The 21199-nt window shown below is 43.3% G+C and overlaps 3 protein-coding genes across 6 annotated transcripts in view; 1 reads left to right on the top strand and 2 right to left on the bottom strand.

Annotated features, from left to right (window-relative positions):
* Positions 1 to 1159: 1159 nt before the first annotated feature.
* LOC133128138 (muscarinic acetylcholine receptor M5-like) lies at positions 1160 to 9998 on the bottom strand. Its single transcript, XM_061241445.1, has 2 exons — positions 9876 to 9998; positions 1160 to 3285 (listed from the first exon to the last, which is right to left on the bottom strand). Exon 2 carries the CDS (start codon positions 3218 to 3220, stop codon positions 1673 to 1675), a length of 1548 nt encoding a protein of 515 aa, XP_061097429.1. The 5' UTR covers positions 3221 to 3285; positions 9876 to 9998; the 3' UTR covers positions 1160 to 1672.
* On the top strand, positions 3547 to 19967 carry aven (apoptosis, caspase activation inhibitor). The gene is made up of 6 exons (XM_061241447.1): positions 3547 to 3921; positions 5481 to 5652; positions 17448 to 17518; positions 18014 to 18109; positions 18213 to 18531; positions 19137 to 19967. The coding sequence occupies exons 1-6, from the start codon at positions 3637 to 3639 to the stop codon at positions 19295 to 19297; spliced, it is 1104 nt and encodes a 367-aa protein (XP_061097431.1). The 5' UTR covers positions 3547 to 3636; the 3' UTR covers positions 19298 to 19967.
* LOC133128136 (ryanodine receptor 3-like) overlaps positions 19833 to 21199 on the bottom strand; it is a 97773-nt gene continuing 96406 nt past the window's right edge. For all 4 annotated transcript variants that reach the window (XM_061241441.1, XM_061241443.1, XM_061241442.1 and 1 more), the window contains one exon: positions 19833 to 20800. In XM_061241441.1, the coding sequence (XP_061097425.1) occupies positions 20705 to 20800 (96 nt within the window). In that variant the 3' untranslated portion in view covers positions 19833 to 20704. The remainder of the gene's footprint in view (positions 20801 to 21199) is intronic.

The raw sequence follows: 21199 nt of genomic DNA, 5'->3' as shown, positions 1-21199 counted from the left end.
CCTCCACAGGCCGCTTGGCACCTCCCGCTCTCCGAACCTCCACCTCACGCTCACGACTACTGTCTGTTCTGGCTCCACGGTGGTGGAACGAACTCCCCGTTGAGGTCAGAACTGTAGAATCTCTCCCCACCTTCAAGCGCAAGCTGAAGACACACCTCTTCAAGCAGCACCTCTCTCCATCCCTCCCTACCTCCCTGTGAACCTTAATTGTTGTCTCTGTGACTTGCTTTGTGTATCGATATTTTTAGTTGGCTAGGTAAGCAGTATTTGGATAGTTAACTTTGGTCACTTTTGCTCTGTTTGTTTGTTTGCTTGTTCTCGAAAAATAAAATAAAAAAAAAATAAAAAAAAGGCCCTCGTCCTTATCTTTGTTGTACAGGTAGCAGTTGAAATTGTACTTCCCTCTAGGGTCTTTCAGCGAACTTATCCCTGGTTATGGGTATGCACTTTGTTGTACGTCGCTCTGGATAAGAGCGTCGGCCAAATGCCAATAATGTAATGTAAATGTAAAAACAGACACATTCTGAATTGACAGTTCTTTGGCCTTTCCCATGCTGATGTTTGACAAAGGGATTTTGCATGTTTATCTCCTCATTTTTATACTCAAGAGAAACTGATGGAATGACACAATATAGTTTCTTTAGACTGAGATGAACTAAATTACATAAAATTATATAGCAAATTTCACTTTGATTTTATGTACAATAATCGTTAGGGTTGCCAATAATTTTGGCACCAGTGGTTTTCAGAAAGAATTAGATTACTAAATAAAAAACATTGAAACATGAGAGTAAATGGATTGAAATAAATGTATATAGTTTTCCCATATCTTTGAACATAAAATATAGATATCACATTATCCACCTTGTTTATAATACGCAGCCTTTTTTCTAAATTTTTATTAAGGGCGCCAATAATTCTGGAGCCCACTGTAACTGTACAACATAGACACCATACATTAGATTGTAAACGATATGTGTTGAATTTTGGGATAACATTCGATTCCATGACAATGGAGAGCAAAGTTTAGGCACAGAACAAATCGATTTTACAAATAAAAACACATCTATTTACAATAAGCAGTATGTAATGCATACATATTTACAGGATATGGGACCTTTCAGTGTGTGCTGCAACATTTAAAGACAGCATCTTCTGAAAATAGAAAGTAATTGTACATTAACTGCAATGTTCCAGAAATAATGCCATAGGCATTATTCCTGCATTTAAATACTATTAATCAAAAATAGTATAGTAAAGTTAAATAACTAGAAAAATGTACAAACAGTACCACTGATCCTTGATTCCATTTTTCAGATAGAAATGGTATTTAAGGTATATACTGTCATGAGATTTGGTACCTGAGGATTGTGAAATGTATACAGGTCATTTTGTGAACATGGTATTTTCCTACTGTTCTCCCTTCTTGAAATAATAAAACAAATTGCCAAAACACTGGTTCCACACCAAATTATGGATTACTTCCCCTGTTGATGACAGCAGAACAGTCTCAGCCTTCGGAAAGGCAGCATGAGTGGCAGTGTACTTGCTGGTCCTCTTTGCTTTCACTTTCACGACTCTCACAATGACAGTGAGTACAGATATAACTGTCAAGCTATTTTGCCTGGATGTCCTGGGAGACAGGACATTCAAAATTGGATAAGTAGAAGTCTCACGTCACTTTACTGCCCATCACCAAACTATGGCCGCCCCAATAAAGCCTCTCCTCATCCCTTCTCTTCCACCGGCACAGTAACAGCATGCGGAAGGTCTTCCGGAAGGTCTTGTTGCAGAGGGCGTAGCACATTGGGTTGACTGTGCTGTTGACGTAACAGAGCCAGTAGCCCAGGTGCCAGAGCGAGAGCGGGACGCAGTCAGAGCAGAAAGTGGAGACAAGCACCATGATGTTGTAGGGAGTCCAGGTGAGGATGAAGGCCAGGAGGATGGCACTCAGAGTCTGTGCTGCCTTCTTCTCCTTGATCAGAACTATCCTTTTCCGTTTGCAGTTCTGGCTCTTCAGGATGGGACCAGAAACTTGAGAAGAACAGGAGGATGAGGTGTGACCCAGGGACTCTGCGGAAGAGCCAGATGACAGCACCTTTTTGGCTTCCCTGTTTCTGCCCTGACGGGGGCTCCTGTTCTTTGGGACCAACCTGAACTTGTAGGAGATGCCCCTCTTGTTTTGCCGTAAGCCACGCTTGGGATGGGAGGCAATGTAGAGACCTTCATTGAGGCTGGCCAGCTCATGCCTCTCATCCTGCTCGGAGGCTGTGTTCATCTGACCTGCCTGGAAGGCTCCGGAAGATGACTGGCGCTCATCCTCCTCTAAGGATAGGTAGCTGTTGAAGGTGGCCATCTGCTCAGCTCTGAGCCACTCTTGGGTAGAATTGGGAGCAATACCGGGGTTTGAGGAGGACCAGGAGGCCTGGTTCCCCTCTAGATTGGTGCTGGATGACCGCTTGCAGCTGAAGCAGGATCTAATGCCGGTTCTCTGTGGCTTTATGGTCTGTAGATGTGCTGAGGAAGCATTTCCCTGCAGCTCCGCCAGGTACTTTGTGCGCTTCTCTGTCTCTCTGTAAATCCGGCAGTACAGGATTATCATGATGGTAATGGGAATGTAGAAAGCAGCGATGGCTGTGCCGAATGTAATCACTGGCTCAGAGAAGAACTGGATCTGGCACTGTCTGAGGGGGACAGTTCTTTTGCCGACAAAATACTGCCAGCATAAAATTGGAGGGGCCCATAGGACCAGAGACACCAACCACGCCAGGCCAATCATGAACCCAGCTCGTCTTGGTGTACGCTTTGACCTGTACGTGAGTGGCCGAGTAATAGAGAAATACCTGTCAAAACTGATGACCAACAAGTTCATTACAGATGCATTGCTGGCCACATAATCCAGAGCTAACCAGAGGTCACATGCCAAGCTCCCCAGAGCCCAGTATCCCATCAGTATGTAAGATGTGTATAGATTCATTGAGAAGATGCCGATAATGAGGTCTGCAAAAGCCAAGCTCAGCAAGTAATAATTGTTCACTGTCTTTAGTTGGCTGTTGACTTTGAAAGACAACACAACAAGAATGTTTCCAATTATTGTTATCAGACTCACTATGGCAGACATTGTTGCTATGGTTATGACTTCCCAAAGACTGCGTGTAATAGCCTGGACATTTGAGGCATTTCCATGGACTGTGGAGTTCTGGAGATCCTCAGCTTCCATGCTGTTTTTGTCTCTACACCGACAGAAAATGGACTGGGACCACCATCATTTTCTCCCACAGTCTTCTGAAGGAAAATAAAAATTATGATTAGATGAAATAGGTTTAAGAGGTAACAATAAAAGTTATCTTAAAGGTTCTTTTTAATTATGTTTACCTGACGAAATTAGCTTTACCCCCAACACATTAGCATGTTTGTATAAAATTATTGGTCCGCAAAGTACTTCATATTCAAAGTCATCCCTCATATTCACTACAACATTTTTCTCAGTGAATGAACCGTCATATAGAAATGCCCGTCGTAGTTACAGTCGGAACTTTGGTGAAAGGCTGTGGTTGTCGTGGGGGTGATATTATACGTAACACAGAAAACCTCGCAGCTGTTCAGTAGCTCCATCATGCTGTGCACTGTGAATACATGTTGGTTAGTTTTAGAGGTGAGAAATTAGCTGAAAGGTTAACGTTAAATAACTTGGTTTTTTTAAAGACCGAAACATCTCGGTGTTTCATAACTGGACAAGTGATGGAGCCGAGACACAACAGGGGCCGAGGCGGAAGCTGGAAGAGGGGAGGTGGGAGTGAATCCCACCAGAATTCGGGGGAACAGCGAGGACGGGGCAGGGGTGGTCACCATCGTGGAAGAGGGAGAAGGGACCACTATAGGGGCAGGGGGCGGGGTGGACCTGTTGCAGACCATCACCAGGTGCGTGGCGGCAGTCCGGCTATTCGGTTGGATGAAATGTCGGTTCACTACAGTTACATGGTTATAAACAGTATGCGTAAAGGCTATCACATTTTGCACTGTATGTATATGTGTAAAAATGAAACTTTTTGAATGCTACCTAACAAGCAGTGAACTGGATGTGTGTACCTAATGTGTGTAAAAAAAACCTCTGCGTATACACTCAGTGAGCGCTCTATTAGGTATTTGTTACAATTATTTTTTAGAATTAAGTCTTCTGCTGCTATAGCCTATTCACTTGGATGTTTGATGCGTTGCGTGGTCCCAAATGTGCTCTTCTGCATACCACTGTTGTAACGCATGGTTATTTGCATTACTGTCACCTTCCTGTCAACTTTCATGAACAATGCGTTTCTGCCCGCAGAACTGCTGCTCACTGGAATTTTTTTGTTTTTCGCGCCATTCTTTGCAAACTCTAGAGACTGTTGTGTGTGAAAATCCCAGGAGATCAGCAGTTTCTGAGATGCTCAAACTACCCTGTCTGGCACCAATAAATAATTCCACAGTCAAAGTCACTTAGATCACATTTCTTCCCCATTCTGACATTTGGTCTGAAAAACAGCTGAACCTCTTCACCCCGTCTGTATTCTTTCATGCAATTTGCTGATTAAATATTCACATTATCAAGCTGGTGTACAGGTCAACCTAATAAAGTGAGTGTCGGAAAGACCTTGGCCAATCTAAGCAGTGAGGCACACTGTAGTATGGCTGCTGAGCGCAAAAGAGGTTTTTGCCCATTGACTTCAATGTAAAGCTGATTTAAAAACCAAGGAAAATAGTTTGGACCAGATGGTCTATAGGACCATGTCTCCAATCTCTTGTCTGAGGCCTGGAACAATAAAATGTCTCATATAAACACTGACGCTAGCTACCTTGTTAAAAATATAATTAACATGTATGATTTTGTATTTGCTTTATAACTATGCAGTTGATTTGGCAAGCTATACCTTGTTGACTGTTAAATGGTAAATGGCTGGCATTTATATAGCGCCTTCATCCAAAGTGCTGTACAATTGATGCTTCTCATTCACCCATTCATACACATACTCACATACTCGCACACCAACGGCAATTGGCTGCATTTGGGAGTTGTAGCCTGTAGCTTGTTAGCTGCACAGCATTAGCAGATTAGGTTTTCTTTGGTTGTTAAATCAGCTTGGGTTTGTATATTGAAGTCAATGGGCAGAAAGCTGTTTAGCGCTTAGCAGACATTCACTGTCTGGACCCTCCCACCCTCTCCAGTTCTGTTGATGCTCATCAGACGTTGAGAACCAGGGAGTATAATATAGCCTTCTTTTCAGCATATGACAACTAAAATTGGCTATTTCATGGCCAAATAATATAGTTGTGGAAGAAAACTGTTTTCGTACAAAATCTGACAATAGCGCCCTCATGTCAGTACGGTACTTCCGGGTGGATAACGGCTCTGGCTCTGCTGCCAACTGACATTGAGGAATATGAATAGCAGGCAGTGTTTTTCATCATGTAAGATGTACTGAGGATTTTGATTGTTTTTAAAGGGTCGAGATGAGACCGACAGTCAGGACCAGGAGGATGAGGGGTTTCAGACATTTTCCCGTAGGAAGCTGGAGTCCAACTGGGACCGTTATGAAGCGGAGGAGAAAGAAAAACTTCAGGAAGAAGGGCCCACGCAGCGAGGGGCTGACTACCACGCCCTGCTGGGCTCCGCAGGTCAGAAATACCCACCTCTGCTTTCACAGCCTTTGTTTCATTACTGATATGTATGATTAACCAACAGACCATTATTCCCAATATAAGTGTTTGCTTAAACAGATGCTGTTCATTTTGAATAATAATTCTCCAACTTGGTCCTAGGAGAACCCAGCTGGTTTTTGTTCCAAGCACAACTGCAGTTCCAGAATTTTAACAAACTGTTCATTTTCTTAATGAGAAGCTTTTCATGTCCTGAGGGATTAGTAAACCACATTATGTAAGAAGTAGCTAGACTTGCCCTGAAGGTGTGGTGGGTGCTCAAACTTTGTAAATGTTCCTTATATACTCAATAGAGAACATGCTAAACATTTGCCCCATTGGATTTGTCATTCTACAGATATTGACCCAAAAAGTCACTTGCAAATTCAAATTGGAAATTGGTTCCATACCTCTGGTTGATTGTTTGGTTAAAAAGTTTAAAAGTAAAACAAGACTGAGGTGAATCAGTAGGCTCTTAATTTGTGAAAGTTTGGAACCCTGGTGACTAATACTAACCATTAGAATTTGAAGAGAAAGCAATTGATAAAGAGCTCAACCTGGTGTAAACAAGTTTGAGGAAATTATGCAGAAAGAACTTTTAAACACATGTGTTCAACAACTTTAATTGAGCAAGAGTTTGGATATAACCAAACCAACCATACACACAGGACCGAATTTGAAAACCACAGATTTAGAAGAAAAGCCACCCGTGTTCTATTGTATGCTTACATAATTATACATGGTAAATGCATGTATTATTATGATTATTATTATTATTCACATTATTTACATCATTCACTTTATTATTAATAATAATATTGCCAATACAGGATTTTTGTTATGTTGTGGTTTTGAATGGCCTGGTTTGTCTCTGTTCAATTGATGATTGCTAAGACTAGTGATGCGTTTTGAGGCGGGGAAAAAACAGAATTTATCTTTCCATGAGATTACAGAAGAAAACAAAATCAGTTTGGCAGCTGCTTGTTCAAATGTTTTTGTTTTCTGAAAAAAGCCTTTGTCTCATTATCAGTGTTTACTGGGTTCTGATTCAGGGCAGAGAGGTGAGTTAGTTCTGTGTGTGACTGACCAGCTCTTTATTGTTTGTGAATGTTCAGGTAAGAAATGGCTTGTGTCTTCGCTTGGCCTCCAAAGGCCACACACACTGGACATGAAGATTATATTATGATGATTAATATTATAATTTATTATTTTGTATTGTTGTTGTTAATACTGCTGCTACTACTACTACTGTGCAGTAATGTAGACTTGTGTAGAATTGTGGGGGAATTATCTGAACTTTGCAGTCCACGGTTTTGGCATTGATAACCTAAAGTTAATCCTAGCTGGGATTTCATTATTCATTCTTAAATTTTGATTACGGACTCAAGGGGGACATTTCCCATCAGTATTTAGCGAGCTAACTATGCGTTACGTTTGACATATTGCCATGTACTTGCAAGTGTCTGTGTCTGTGCGCGTCTGTGCACGTGTTTGTACATATGTGTAGCTAGTTGTATGCATGTGTGTTTGTAATATGTGTATGAGAACAGAGAGCAACGATCTGTGCAACTCGGCCTTAATGAACAGTAAAGAGGTACATTAGTCCCCAGGGGCAGTGAATTGAGCCACTCAATCCCAGAAACGTAACAGTCACTGCACACTCCAACCACTGTTACACTTCTCTACAAAGGAAACCCATATTGACCCTGGAACGTCAAAAGCTCATTAGAATTTTGATCCATGCATACATCCTTCCTTGAACCAGATCCTATTTAAATTTGGATCCATGTATACCCAGACCCTGATTCTGTTTGAATTCAAATCCATGCATACATCCGTCCTTGAACCAGATCCATGTATACCCAGAACCTAATTGTGTTTACTGTTAGTGTCCACACAGATTTGAATGCTTAAAAGTCAAGCACTTTTTACTTGTCTGCTATGAGGGGTTTTGCATCGGTCTACCATGTAGACGCTGTTCGCCTGTGGCTGAGACCCCACTTGAAAGGCAAACCCTTGTTTGAGCAGATATCGTAGTTTAACGTATAACAAAGAACGGACTGACTTTGCACTATGCCTGGAAAACTGTCTTTGCAGATAATTGCCCCTTTGATTTTAGCGAGGACCTGTATTAACCAGGATCACAACTCTCAGTATGCTATGACTTAATTGGGTTTATGTAATATCCCAGATTTTTAAGGGGGTACATTAAGAAATTGGAAGCAATTCATTTTCCACATTCATTCCACAGATTAATAATCAGGAGTAGCGAGATTCAGGGTGATTAATCTATTGTGTGGTGGTTGTGCTTTAATTCTGAGAGCATAATGAATCCCCTATGGATGGATATCAATCAATATAAAGGGAAAGCAGAGTATGCTAGTTAAGAGTCACTACTTTTATGCTTTATAAGCAGAATGGAGTCCATGAAAAATGACTTGTCAAAGTGCCCTCTGAATGTAGGTATACACTGAGTGACCGCTTTATTAGGTAGGCCTGTACACTAGCTTGTTAATGCAGATATTTAATCATGTGGCAGCAATGGTTGGTGCCAGACACGGTGGTTTGAGTATCTCCTGAGATTTTCACGCACAACAGTCTCTAGAGTTTGCAGGGAATGTTGCAAAAAACAAAAAACATCCAGTAAGCAGCAGTTTTGCAGGCAAAAACGTGTTAATCAGAGAGATCAGAAGAAAGGTGACAGGAAGATGATAATAACGCAAATAACCACACTTTACAACAGTGGCATGCAGAAGAGCATCTCTGAACACATACATGTCTAACCTCTAAGTGGATAGGCTACAGCAGCAGAAGACCAAATAAGTCTAATAAATACATAATAAAATGCTCTCTGAGTATATGTGCTTGCAATGCAAAAGACACCTATCAGTTTATGGCTCATGCCATTTGTCATAAACATTTTAAACTATCCCTAAATGTAAGGGTTCTAACCCTAGGTCAAGTCACTTATATTAGCTGTAGGAAGTAGCATCTTGGATGCCCAAGAGCAGGATCAGAGACGGGAAGATGTGGTTGGAGCCAGGGCTCTGGAAGTCGAAGCACCTGATGTTCCGGGCAATTCCATGGTAATGGACATTACACTGCTGGATATTAGGGTGGTAAATCCCAATACAGCTACATAATAGAGACTGACGCATGCTTCTATAACCCTCAGGAGGAAATTACTCCTATTACTCGTAACAGGTCTACTCTGACCCTGTGGGCAGCCGCTGCATTTGTTAAGAGTTCGTTTGAAGGACAGTCAGACCCTCCATTACGGCTCTGGCGTTACTCGCCTCACAGCTTTCAGAGAGCGACGTCGTGTTGAACGGCAGTTAGTTTTGTCAGATCAGAGTGGTGAGCGGTGCGGCAAGAGGTTGTTTTTTTCGTTTGTTAGTTTTTTTTTTTTTTTTGCAGTGTTTGCCGTGAGCTTTAAGCTATATCACTATACGCAGCTCTTTGTGCTGGTTTCTCGTGAGTGACTGACGGAGGGTGTTGATCAGTGCACCCCATGGCCCTTGACATTCCACAGACAAAGAGATTTTACTTCCTGCCCATTGTCTTGCACCTTTTCAGCTGTATTAAAGGAAATCTTTTAGTGTGAGAAAAGCACTATATAAATAATAATATTTCTATAATGCTTTAGTAATATTACTATTACAATGACTAATTATTATTATTATTATTATTGTTGGTATCACTTTACAATAAGGTTGCATATATTGGCATGTAGTTCATAACTATCAAACTACTGAAAAGTTAGGCTGTTTAGATTTGTTTGTTTATTTGTACATCACTAATACATGCTAATGACTTCAATAGTTCATACAAATTTATACTGAAATGAGAGAACTAGTTAACGTATCTGTTAACTAATTATAAGTTTATCCTATGTTTTGCTAATAATATTAATCTAACTAACTAACATTAGTTAGGAGTTAAGAAATACAATGACTAATGCAAAGTAAATTTCTTGCTTAATTAATGTATTTGTAAATCATTAAGCTTAATTAATGTTAACAACTACATTAGTTAATGCCAATTCATATGACCTTATTGTAAAGTGTTACCTTATTATTATTATCATTAATAAAGATTTCAACCCACTGCTCATGTGGTGTGCATGTCTCTAATGGGTTGTATTCTACTGAATTTCAAGCACCAGTATGTCTAAAGCAAGCAAAAGAGCTACACATACTCACATTTTCTCAGCCTTAAAGCAGTAAGCTCCTCTCTGTCACCACAGATCCACATGCTAATCCTTCCAAAGTTCTGCCGATCTTTGATGCAGCAAAGCAGATTCTGTACAATCTTACCTATGCCTATCGAGCCATCTATCCTCCCAATCGGAAATTCCCAGGGTCCCACTCGGAAGTCCAGAGCATCCCAATCCCACCACGAGCAGCAGAAAGCCTTTACGTTCCTTCACTCACAGTCTGAACTACCGAGCGCTCGACCGCTTCCAGCAACAAGTGGAGGCGGTTCCAGGCAGCCGGTCAGAACCTCTTCCAATAGAATGGACCTTCTCCAGACGGGGCGGTCCGGGCCGGTTCGGGAATCCTTTGGCGGCAGGGCTGGCGAGCCGGGGTGGTTTTGCGGAGACTGGCGATGGTGCTGTCCGTGCTGGAGTTTGAGCGTGGCAGTGCTGAGGAGAGCCTGCGGCTTCTCTCTCACACACATACACACGTGCGCACACACACAGCTCTCAGTGGCTGGTGGAGGAACTCCCTCGAGACCGCACTCCTTATCATGTTTCGGTACTGTGGGGAAGGGGGAGGGGGAGAGGGTTGCCCTGGAGGGGAGGAGGTGGGTGGGGGTGGGGGCGAGGTTGGTCAGAGACCGAGGCCAGAAGTGCAGTGACAAGAGCTTTTCTCCCCAAACAGCTCTATTAGTTACCCTTCCTGTGACAGACAGCCAGTCGGCACTGTTCCAGAGAGTGAGAGAGATGCGATTGCTCACTCTTGGTGCCTTCTTATTTTAACCTCCTCATTATTGCAGTCTGTTGGTGGATTTCTGTGGTTGTTGTTTTCGTTGTCACCCCCTCTCCCCAATCCCCCCCCAACAGTTTGACCTGAACAGTAAAGATAAAACTGTCACTGAATATCGGTGGTGGAATATAGGACAGTGGTTTGTATTGCACTTTCCATGGTGCAGCCAAGTCATTGATTCTTTATATCACTAGGCTGGGCAAATCAGGATAATTTATTTATTCTGGTTAATGCTCATGTTGCGCACAAGAAGTCTGGCGCTGCTGACCATTTTGATTAATAATATCACTGCTATGGTTCCTCCATTGATAGGAGGCAGATTTCAATTTGATTTATTGTATCCTGAAGAGTACATTTTGGCATCAAAAGTCCTTAATAGATAAACATTGTCCCAAAGCATATTTTAATGCATAATTTAATCCGCCTTTTTAGTTTAGTTTAGTTCATTTTTACATTTTTGATAAAGATTAAAGTTAAAGAACAATATGGTGATTTAGGAGTATGAATTTGATTAAATAACTCCATGAGCTATTGAGAGGGGTGTTGTTGCGGAATGTCGTGACGGAACACATCCACCAGAAAGATGCGTCGTGACCAGCCTGACCAGTGTCGAGCCCGTTTAGAGCTACAGGTGACACAGTGCCACAGCTGGGGTCCCAGCATGCAGTGCTGCAGATCGAAGCACACCTGCATTTGGTTTGTTTTCCCATGGCCCATGATGCCCCACGGGTCTGCCGGGACTCCTCCCCACCTCTCCAGACCCACCCAATAGCAAAGAGCCAATTCATCAGGGGACCAATCATCCTCTTCCTGAGCAGGACGATGCGCTCTGTTTCCGATAGATATGCCAATACGAGGCGTCCATGACTGATTGAGCTTTCGTTAAAATTGATGGAGCTTCAAATTGTTTTTGTCATGGTAAGTACATCATGGTTATTCATTGTATTTATGTATTTATTTTCTGCCTGGAATGGCATCAATATTATGTCGATAGAAGTTGCTCCATTAACTTTAGCCAATGGGAACATGTCAGAGGTTGAGTTTAGTGTGTGATATTAATAAAACCTTTAACAAATTATAGGTTCGTTATAACAGCTGATGGTACCTCTTTAAGAGACTGATGGATAACATCTACACATGACATTATGGCTACAAGCAAGTTTGTTTAATAAATACTCTCTTAGAAGCAAAATGTAATGATGAATTAACTTGAAAAAATGTTAGTCGAAGGTTTCAGGTGTCTCTAAGAAACAAAATATGACAAAGGTAGAACATTTCAAGCTTCATTATGTCATACCTGTCAATACCAGACCAGTCATAGAAATATACTGCCTGCAATACCATTTCCTGAGTCACGACCAGACGATCTGTTATTTTTATATTTGTTATATTTGGCATGAAGACCAATAGGAACATTTTAGCCCAATCCTTTTGGTGACGAACCCTAGGCATTAGTGAAAGCAGATTTGCTCTGGTAACTTCCGACTACCAGCAGTAACAACCCAGCTATCCCATAGCTCCAGCCTGCCCCCATTCCTCAGGTAACCATCGGGATTACTGTTTACCAGTGGTCATTGACATGACAGAGTGCAGTGAAATGGCCCTTACAGTGTGAGCTATACTCATTCGCTCCTCTTCTGTGACCATATTGATGAATGACACTTGTTGAGCATCATTCCTCCTCATTTACTTACTTGCGCTTTCAGAATGCATTCGAAGCACAGGTCTTATTACAGCACAGATTAACCCTCAACAGGGTTAACAGTAACCTTAATAGATACTTTTGTGACAATATGTACTTTCGAGTCGATGATCCCCATACTTTGAAGTCAATTATGATGAAGCCATCGGTGTCCAAGGTTCCATTCAAACCACAGGCAGTAGGTATAGTCAACTGCAGTGAGTTGGATGGAAAAAAAACTGAACAGAAAGGCAAGAAGCTGACTGTAGTAGGTGTGAGCTCATGTCAAGACCTTCAAGGCAACGGCCTACCTTGTGTGCCCTCTGCTCCTGCTCTCCTAAGTCCAGGTTCATCGGTGTGCAGTCATGGTTTTCAGATCCCCTTCACACAGCTGAGCCTCTGAGCCGCGCGGAGGCGTGGCCAGTAAGAGATCTTCTTGGCACAGGGAAACAAATAATTCATAGTGGCGGATCGGCGCACCTCACGTCGGACCTCGCTGTTTCCGACCAGAACGAAGGAGAGACTCCACCCCCGGCTATTTTTAAGACCGTTTAGCGGAGTATTAACGGGATGACAATGGAGAGGGGGGGGACACATAAGTCCATCAGACAGAAGAGTTTCAAAAGAGTGGCCATTTTCCTCCGCTGTCTGAAGACTCACCTCTTCACACTGTACCTTGACTCCTCTGCAGGAGTGCTCTGATCTAGTGACCTCTTATTTAACTTTTTTTTAGCCGCTTGTACTTAATTAGGATTATTGCAGTTGTATTTGTTTTTATATCGTATTTGCTTTTGTATTTATCTTGGTACCGTAGTTACTGTTATAATTATTTACTGATTGGGCATATTTGCTGTATGTACTGTACATAATGTTCATGGCTGTACAACTGTTTGCTTGTAGCTTATCTGGCCTGTTCTGTGGGTTGTTCTAATGACTTTGATATGCACTTTTTTGTACGTCACTTTGGATAAAAGCAGCTGTTAAAGAAAATGTGCTGGTCCACACAATGAGTATGCATTACCTCACACAACCTCATTTTAAAAGCTCCCTCATACTGAATATCCCCTCACACAGACTTGCATTTCAGCATTTTAAGTATGTCTACATTTTGTTTGGTTTTTTTTTGTCTGTAAAGGCTGCGCTGATGTGGGTTTTTTTGCCTATGGGCTAGGATATCATTGTAAATGACAAAACAATTCTTAACTGACCATCCTTGTTAAAGTTTGGCTAAAAGTCAACTCAAGGATTTATACAGCTTATTAGTTAATGCACTATAATTTTGAGTAGTCATAACCGGTGGAATTTTAACTGATTGACTGATGCATTTGAACAGAAATTCTCTAATGATCAGAGACAGGTATTATGAATATAAACCCAATACATACTGCACTATATAATAACATGAATCATATTAATCCCCGTGATGAAAAGGCTTTCCAGCCGGTGACAATTAATTATTTAATTTTTTTTGCATTCATTTTGTGACTGTGGATTCAGTTTACAATAATTGGCAAACAAAAACACCCACTCTTCAATTGTATTATGGCACTAACGATGATTAATAATGAACCGTGCTCCCACGGATGCATAGAAAGCTTTGTGTAGGTGTGTGTGGTGTATGGCAGCCTCTGGAGACTGAATTCATGGTGACATTATCCCAAGCACACAACTCAAGCAGCCCTTAATCTGTCTCCGCGTTGGTCTTTTCCCTGTGTTTGACAAGTGAGCAGCCTACTCTGTGTCATTGCGTGCGACTGCTTGCATGCGCTTGTGCGATTACACATATTCATACGGGTCATTTCGATCAACGCAAATTAGCCATCGATCAGCACTTGGCAGTGCAGTAATGAATATGCTACTGCATGCGGATCAAGAAGTACAGTGAGTGACCTAGTTAAACCTTATTGGGTAACATTGCCTATTACTAATGCAAGTGGGAAAGGCTGTTCTGTTATTCCCTGAATGAAGTGGTTCATTTGGTTATGTGGCATCCTCTCTTTAGCACCAACACGCTACAGGAGACGTTTGTTTGTTTTGTGCCTGAAGTTTTTCTGGACCACATAAAACAAACGCTACCAATCCTGTTGTAAAAAGCCATTTACCCAGGGGATGCAGTACACTTAAGTTAAACCAGAAATTAGTTTATGCCATCTGCTGTCCATTGTGGTCCTGGTTCAGCAATGTGGGTGATTATGGCTTTAAAATGACATTTAATCTAACGGGGAAATGCCGCGCTTTATGGAGCCGAAAGAACTATTGACATACTCTCATTTTAGAAGTTTTATGAAAGGGGATGGAGTAATGTGGAAGGTTGCTGAAATCAATCCTAATGCCCACTGGCACATGGTGAACTTTCACTGGGCGTGCGGAAAAAGAACCCCGGCCCCCGTTTGTCACGCGTCATTGATTTTAAATTTTAATTGCAATTAAGGCGGCCTGAATTATTGACAGCTTAGGCCGCTCCAGAAGAGCTTTGTGTTAATTGGCTTGGGCCAGCGCTGTGTTTAAGAGGCGTGAGAAACGCTAATTTGCATTTCCTCTAAATAGCTCTCTCAGGTAGCAGTCGTCGGAAGGGGAAGCGTAGGCCAATGGCTTTCTGTGCAGCCTTTTCCAATGCCCTTTCGCGTGCTGGATGAAGTTTGCTTAAGAAGCGCACTATGGAGTCCACCTTTGTGAAGCTGAAAGAACTCCCATTTACTGGCACACTCTTCCAAATGGGTGCTGGTAAAAGCCACCTGCAGGATACTGTAGAGAAAGTGCTAGAGAAAGGGTGGACCCTCACACTGGCGATACCTTAACCTGTACATTACCTCCCCCCTTCCCAATCACTAACCTGCCTCAACCACCCTAATGCTAGAGTAGACTGGTCCACCTTCCTTATTTTCATAACCTCCACTTGTACTGGTTGAACTGTGCCATGTATCAAAGGTGGGATTTCAGAACCATCAGGCATTCGGGCAGTCCCATTACCCCATTATGGACTAAGGCACCCTATAGAAAACCCATAGAAAGGCCTAGGAATCGCGATACTTTTCAACTGTCGTGTCTTGAAAAACGGTCATGTGATCAAATACAACGCTGGAGTCGCATCCGTCTCTTCGGGGAGATGTAACATGCAGGTCACATCCGTCTGTTCAGGGAGATGTAACATGCAGGTCACATCCGTCTGTTCAGGGAGATGTAACATGCAGGTCACATCCGTCTGTTCAGGGAGATGTAACATGCAGGTCACGTCCGTCTGTTCAGGGAGATGTAACATGCAGGTCACATCCGTCAGTTCAGGGAGATGTAACATGCAGGTCACATCCGTCTGTTCAGGGAGATGTAACATGCAGGTCACATCCGTCTGTTCAGGGAGATGTAACATGCAGGTCACATCCGTCTGTTAAGGGAGATGTAATGTCCAGGTCGCATCCACCCATAAGGGGTGGATTATTACTAAACCCTTCTCACCTTCTCAAAACAAGCAAGATCTGGCTCTTCATTCCACTTGCAGCTTTTAGAAATATTTTAAAACACCGGTAAACAATTTGTCCTGTGGCATTACAGAGATCGGCAAGCAGCAATCCATGTCTTTATTACTTTTAAATATAAATATTAAGCAGCTGCAGACTATGTTCCTGCTGAGTATGTCATTGTCCATCATTGACAGTTTGCACAGAAATGCTATAGTGGGTTTAAAAAGTCCCTTGTGTTTAAGCAGTCGGAATAACTGTTTAATTGTAGTAAACCAGCCTCTGTTAACAATGTTTGTCTATGAAATAATTCGTTTTGTGCCAGTAAACAGAACGCAAAGTTCTGACAGTTTATTAGCAGAGAGAGTTTTTCATAGCCGCGCAACAATTAAAGCCGCTTGGCTTTGTTCCTGATCTATCCTAATAATGCTAAATAGTGAATAAAGAAATAACAACATTGTTTATATAGTACTGCGCATAATTGGTTCTGCATGACTCCCCTTGTTTCGTGAGGAAAACCGTGCAGACACCCACTGTTCGGAACAGCAGAGATGGTAGCCTGATTGGAATCCCCTTGAGCCGCATGGATCCATTCAGCATCGCCACTCCTGACATTAAAAGTCTTGCTGTGGCATTTAGGACACGGCTAGCAAACATTGTAGTCTCTATGCACATGTTTTTTCAATTTTTTTCGCATTCATGGAATTTGGCAGTTGCTCTTATCCAGAGCGATGTACAGTTGATTAGACTAAGCAGGAGACAATCCTCCCCTGGAGCAATGCAGGGTTGGGGGCCTTGCTCAAGGGCCCAACGGCTATGCGGATGTTATTGTGGCTACACGGGGAATCGAACCACCGACCTTACGGTTCCCAGTCATGTACCTTAACCACTACGCTACAGGCCGCCCCATATCTTGCATTCAATGTGTCCCAGTGTGGAGAGAAACCGAACAATGAGTCCTGCTATAGCTGATTCTATCCTTCCTTGTCTTCGTGGGTCAACTCGAAGGGCCGGGCCTTTTGCACATTCCACATTTACAAGTTTTTGCATACCACTGTATCTTTGTGTGTGGCCAGCCTCTCATGCATCTCCTGCCTGCTGACGTCTGTGGAGGATGACAGTGCTGTATCCTGCAAACCCCCATCGCCTATCTCCCGAATAGAGCCTGTGTGTGTGTGTGTGTGTCTGTGCATGCGTGCGTGTGTGCGTGCAAGCGAGCGTGCGTGCGTGCACGTGAGTGTGGGTTCTAGGGGCCGGGGCTCCATTCTGGAGGATCTTTTGATTGCTTTATATGACTGGCTTTTGAATATATGAACATTTACAGTTTGAGCTAAATTTTGTGTAACACCTCTGATTAATTTGTCATGGAATGACCCTTAATTCGGTGACTGTTAGGAACTGCTGGCTACAATCAGAATTTGGGCTAGGTGCTGGCATCTTATCCTTGGCAGGAGGTTTGTGCCAGCATTAATAATGTGAGAATAATGTTCTTCTCCCGCACGGTAACCCCGAAATCAGAGACCAGGACAAAGGAGCGTGTTTGGACGGCTACATATGGCAGTGAATAGGCAGAGGGTTTGCTGGGCTGCCAGCCGTAAAGGGATGAATGCTCGGTGAGGTATGTGACTGATTCCTGGCTCTCTCTTCCAGGCGACTCCTTCAGTCAGTTCCGCTTCTCCGATGAGAAGGATTGGGAGGCGGACTCTTTGGCTGTCAATCAGGTGCGTGTCCTTCTCAAAAATTATGTGGAGTGTGTGTATGTATGTATCTTTTTGTATCTCGCTTTTGTAGCTTGTAGCCACCAATGTTTGTAGCCTGTGCTAAAAATTGCACAGGGCAGCCTGTAGCGCAGTGGTTAAGGTACATGACTGGGACCCGCAAGGTCGGTCCCCGGTAATAGCCACAATAAGATCCGCACAGCCGCTGAGCCCTTGAGCAAGGCCCTTAACCCTGCATTGCTCCAGGGGAGGATTGTCTCCTGCTTAGTCTAATCAACTGTAAGTCGTTTGGATAAAAGTGTCAGCCAAATTACTTGTAAACAATGAAAACTATCCTGAGGTCCTTGAAATTAACTTGGAGTTGCAGGTGTGGCTTGGTAGGTGCATGAAATATGAGGCCTTTTCCTTCTTGGTCCTCTCTTGTCCTGGTCAGTGCCCCAGGACCTTTGTCAGTGCCTTGTAGCGCTGGTCGGTGATTGGTTGACCTGGTTTTGGCAGGTGTCTGCGTTGCTTGTGGACCTCCAGGCATTGGCCCAGTCACTCCAGGAACTCCCCCTGCATGTGAGACTCAACCTGGAGGCCGAGCTCGTACAGGTACGGGAGCAGCCTCTGAATATCAGTCCTGTATGTGCTGTAGTGTGATGTTCCTTGGCGCTGCCTAGTGCTTCTGTATCATCCATATTGTTTGTGGTTTCAGGCAGCAACTCCAGTAGAGCTTCCCACAGTGACTCCAAAGCCAAAACAAGACTCTATTCTGAGCGGTCAATTCAGGCCTCCAGCACAGCAGGGCCCCTCCGGAAGCCTGGGCGTTTCCTGTCCCGTAAGGCCTATTTTAGGTACTGCGGGAGGGACTGCTGTGGATTCCAAGGCCCCCGTGGTGGCTAACGGTGAATTCACGCCCCCAGCCGATGAGCTGGACCACGAGCTGGATATGCTCCTCACTTTACAGACCAGTGGCCCCGATCAATCCCAGTCTACAAACACCCCTGAGGATGAGATGGAAGTCCCTGATGCATGTGAGTATTAATGATGACTATTGTTGACGATGACTTATGACGAATATTGTTTTTTGATTAGAACTGCTTTTCATGCATGTTTTGCTATTCATGAATTTTATTTTTTAACTTGTTGAAGAACCTATGCACTTGCTTTGGATTAAAAACGTCTGCTAAATGAATGAAATCTAAATGTAAATGTAACCGTATTACCTGCACTGATATTAAAAATGTAGTTACACATTTGGTGTCCTTACATACAAGACAGTTACATGCCACGTACTTGGTATGCTTGTTTTGCCATCGTACCAAGTGCTAGAAAACAAATTAAGCACTACTGATTTGGCATTCAGGGGGCCAAATAGCCTTAAAATGGCACAAATAGAAGTGAGTTGCATGGTGGATGCGCCCAGTAAGTGGGTTTTCTGGAGGGGCAGAGTCCACATTGGGCTTCTGCTCTGAGCACCATCATTGCACAGATATGTAAAGATTATGTGAAGTCATTAACTGTGACTAGTCAGGTGTCCAGCACACGGGGAATGGGGAAGCTAATGGGGCCGCAGACCAGCGATCTCCAGAGAATGCCACTGCATTATGATGGAGGGAGTGCTGCGTGGTTTCCATAGTGACGTCCCAGGAGGGGGAACCAGAGGCCTATCCCCCGGAGGAGAAGGCGAAGGAGGAGGCAAAGGAGGAAGCGGAGGCGGCGAAACCAGAGGTGGATGCAAAAAAGCAGGAGGTGATGGAGGAAGACCTGGAGGACTGGCTGGACAGCATGATCTCCTGACCCCGCGAGCTGGATGTGGAGATTCATACACCCAGCAGTGGAGGCAATGGACTATCCCTCCCTGACACACACACACACACTAATATGCTAATATACACACACACAACGCTCTGAAGTACCTGCTTCTGCCTCATGCTGCTGCCAGTGGTGTGTGCGATTCTGTAATTTGCCAGAAAGTGCTGCCACTGGTTCTAAATGACATTTTGAGTGAAGGCTCTGCAATTGCACTTATTCCAATGTAGGAAAATGTAGAACAGCAGTGATTTTGGTCCATACAACCTGGTACCCAAAGCCACTGGCATTTGATGGAGTCAATTAAAATGACTGTCAGGAATTGTTCATAGGAAACGAATGCTGCATTTTTGATTGTATACCTCAAAGTTATGGTTCCAGCTTTGCTGCCAACCGTAGTATTTCCATTCAACTGGCCTGTTCAAACACAACCCTGACTGAATGTCTTCCACTTAACTCATGCCAAAGCATTGACACAATCGGCAAGCACAATCCCAGATGCAGAAACCAGTCAGACTTTGTTGCATTGGTTTCTTTATTTTTTTTTTTCCCCCTCTAAAGAAATGAAGTTCAGCAAAGCAACTAAACACAAGTGACCATGTGTGTGCATTTTCCTCTGTTATCGTGTGCTTGTGAATAAACTGGGTGAGGTAATGTTTTGCTGATTCTTATTCGTAGTGCTGCAGAGATGCTGTGGTTGGAAAGACACTCAACTCGGAAGCGTTTGCACACTATTAATCCACAAAACTAACCAAGTAACAACTGCTGGGCACTATCCCAGAACTACAGAGCTAACAGGACGGAACACGGTTTGCATAGCTTTGTTTGCAAACAGGTAAGGAGGTAAGGCACTTAGTTGACATGTTATTGTGGGTACATTGTAGCAGGCTTGACCCTTTTGGGCCACCCTAATCACTCAGCTGAGATGTCTATGGTATGCAGCAACACGACCATCTGTGCACAGGTGTCTACTTTCTTAAAATTCACCGGGCCTCCTTCTATAAATCTGCTGTTCTCTATTCAGTGAGTATCTGATTCTTGTGCATATTACGATTCACACAGGTCCGTAACTGCACAACCCCATTGTAAAGGAAAAGTGTGCAAGTGTTTTGGGTTATGCAGAACAGACTAGGAACTCGCCACTCAAGAGTACATTCAAATTTCTGGGCAGACAGGGCTTAGGACTTTTTCTGATAATTGGCACGTGGAATAGTATTGCAGGTGAGAGATAAGCAGTGTATCTTGATATGAAATGACATTTCTCCACAGTACAGAAGTCAGCATCGAGCCTCTCCTTTTAGATGAAAAACGTGATTCTCCATAGTAATGCTGTTTGGTTTGGATGAGGCTGAGTTTAGGCAATTTCTCTCGTGTCGGGCTGGGGTCCCCCCCGCTCTACCCCAGCTGGTCCTCATATTGCTTACGGAAACAGTCTCCGGCAGGGAAGAAATCCCAACAGCGCTCCTGGTACATCTTCCACACATACGACTCCTGCACAGAACACACACGGTTTCCTCATTAGTCAGGCTGTTTCTTCTCAACACAGATGGTTTTTCACCATTTTAATGGTCAATTGTAATAGTTATAAGTAATTGTACTTAAGGTGTCAAAGGTCCTAGCACAGAACTTTATTCATGGCATTGTGCACTATAAGCATAATGACTTTGACATTACATTACATTATTGGCATTTAGCAGACGCTCTTATCCAGAGCGACGTACAGTTGATTAGACTAAGCAGGAGACAATCCTCCCCTGGAGCAATGCAGGGTTAAGGGCCTTGCTCAAGGGCCCAACAGCTGTGCGGATCTTATTGTGGCTACTCCTTAATGTATGCTTAATTTGTGGTGGGAAGACAGGTATACATCTGTAGGGTGTAGGTTGAGTGTGA

Source organism: Conger conger, chromosome 5, assembly GCF_963514075.1.
Source record: "Conger conger chromosome 5, fConCon1.1, whole genome shotgun sequence".
Classification (NCBI taxonomy): Eukaryota; Metazoa; Chordata; class Actinopteri; order Anguilliformes; family Congridae; genus Conger; species Conger conger.
Note: the sequence above shows the minus strand (reverse complement) of the source record. Positions and strands in the feature narration are given on the sequence as shown.

What these genes read in the sequence shown, in the direction of transcription:
- LOC133128138 (XM_061241445.1), bottom strand. Translation starts at nt 3,220, where the DNA reads ATGGAAGCTGAGGATCTCCAGAACTCCACAGTCCATGGAAATGCCTCA.
- aven (XM_061241447.1), top strand. Translation starts at nt 3,637, where the DNA reads ATGTTGGTTAGTTTTAGAGGTGAGAAATTAGCTGAAAGGTTAACGTTA. An exon ending in CTGTTGCAGACCATCACCAG is followed by an intron (nt 3,922 to 5,480) that starts GTGCGTGGCGGC and finishes TTGTTTTTAAAG; the next exon opens with GGTCGAGATGAGACCGACAG. An exon ending in GATGGAAGTCCCTGATGCAT is followed by an intron (nt 18,532 to 19,136) that starts GTGAGTATTAAT and finishes TGGTTTCCATAG; the next exon opens with TGACGTCCCAGGAGGGGGAA.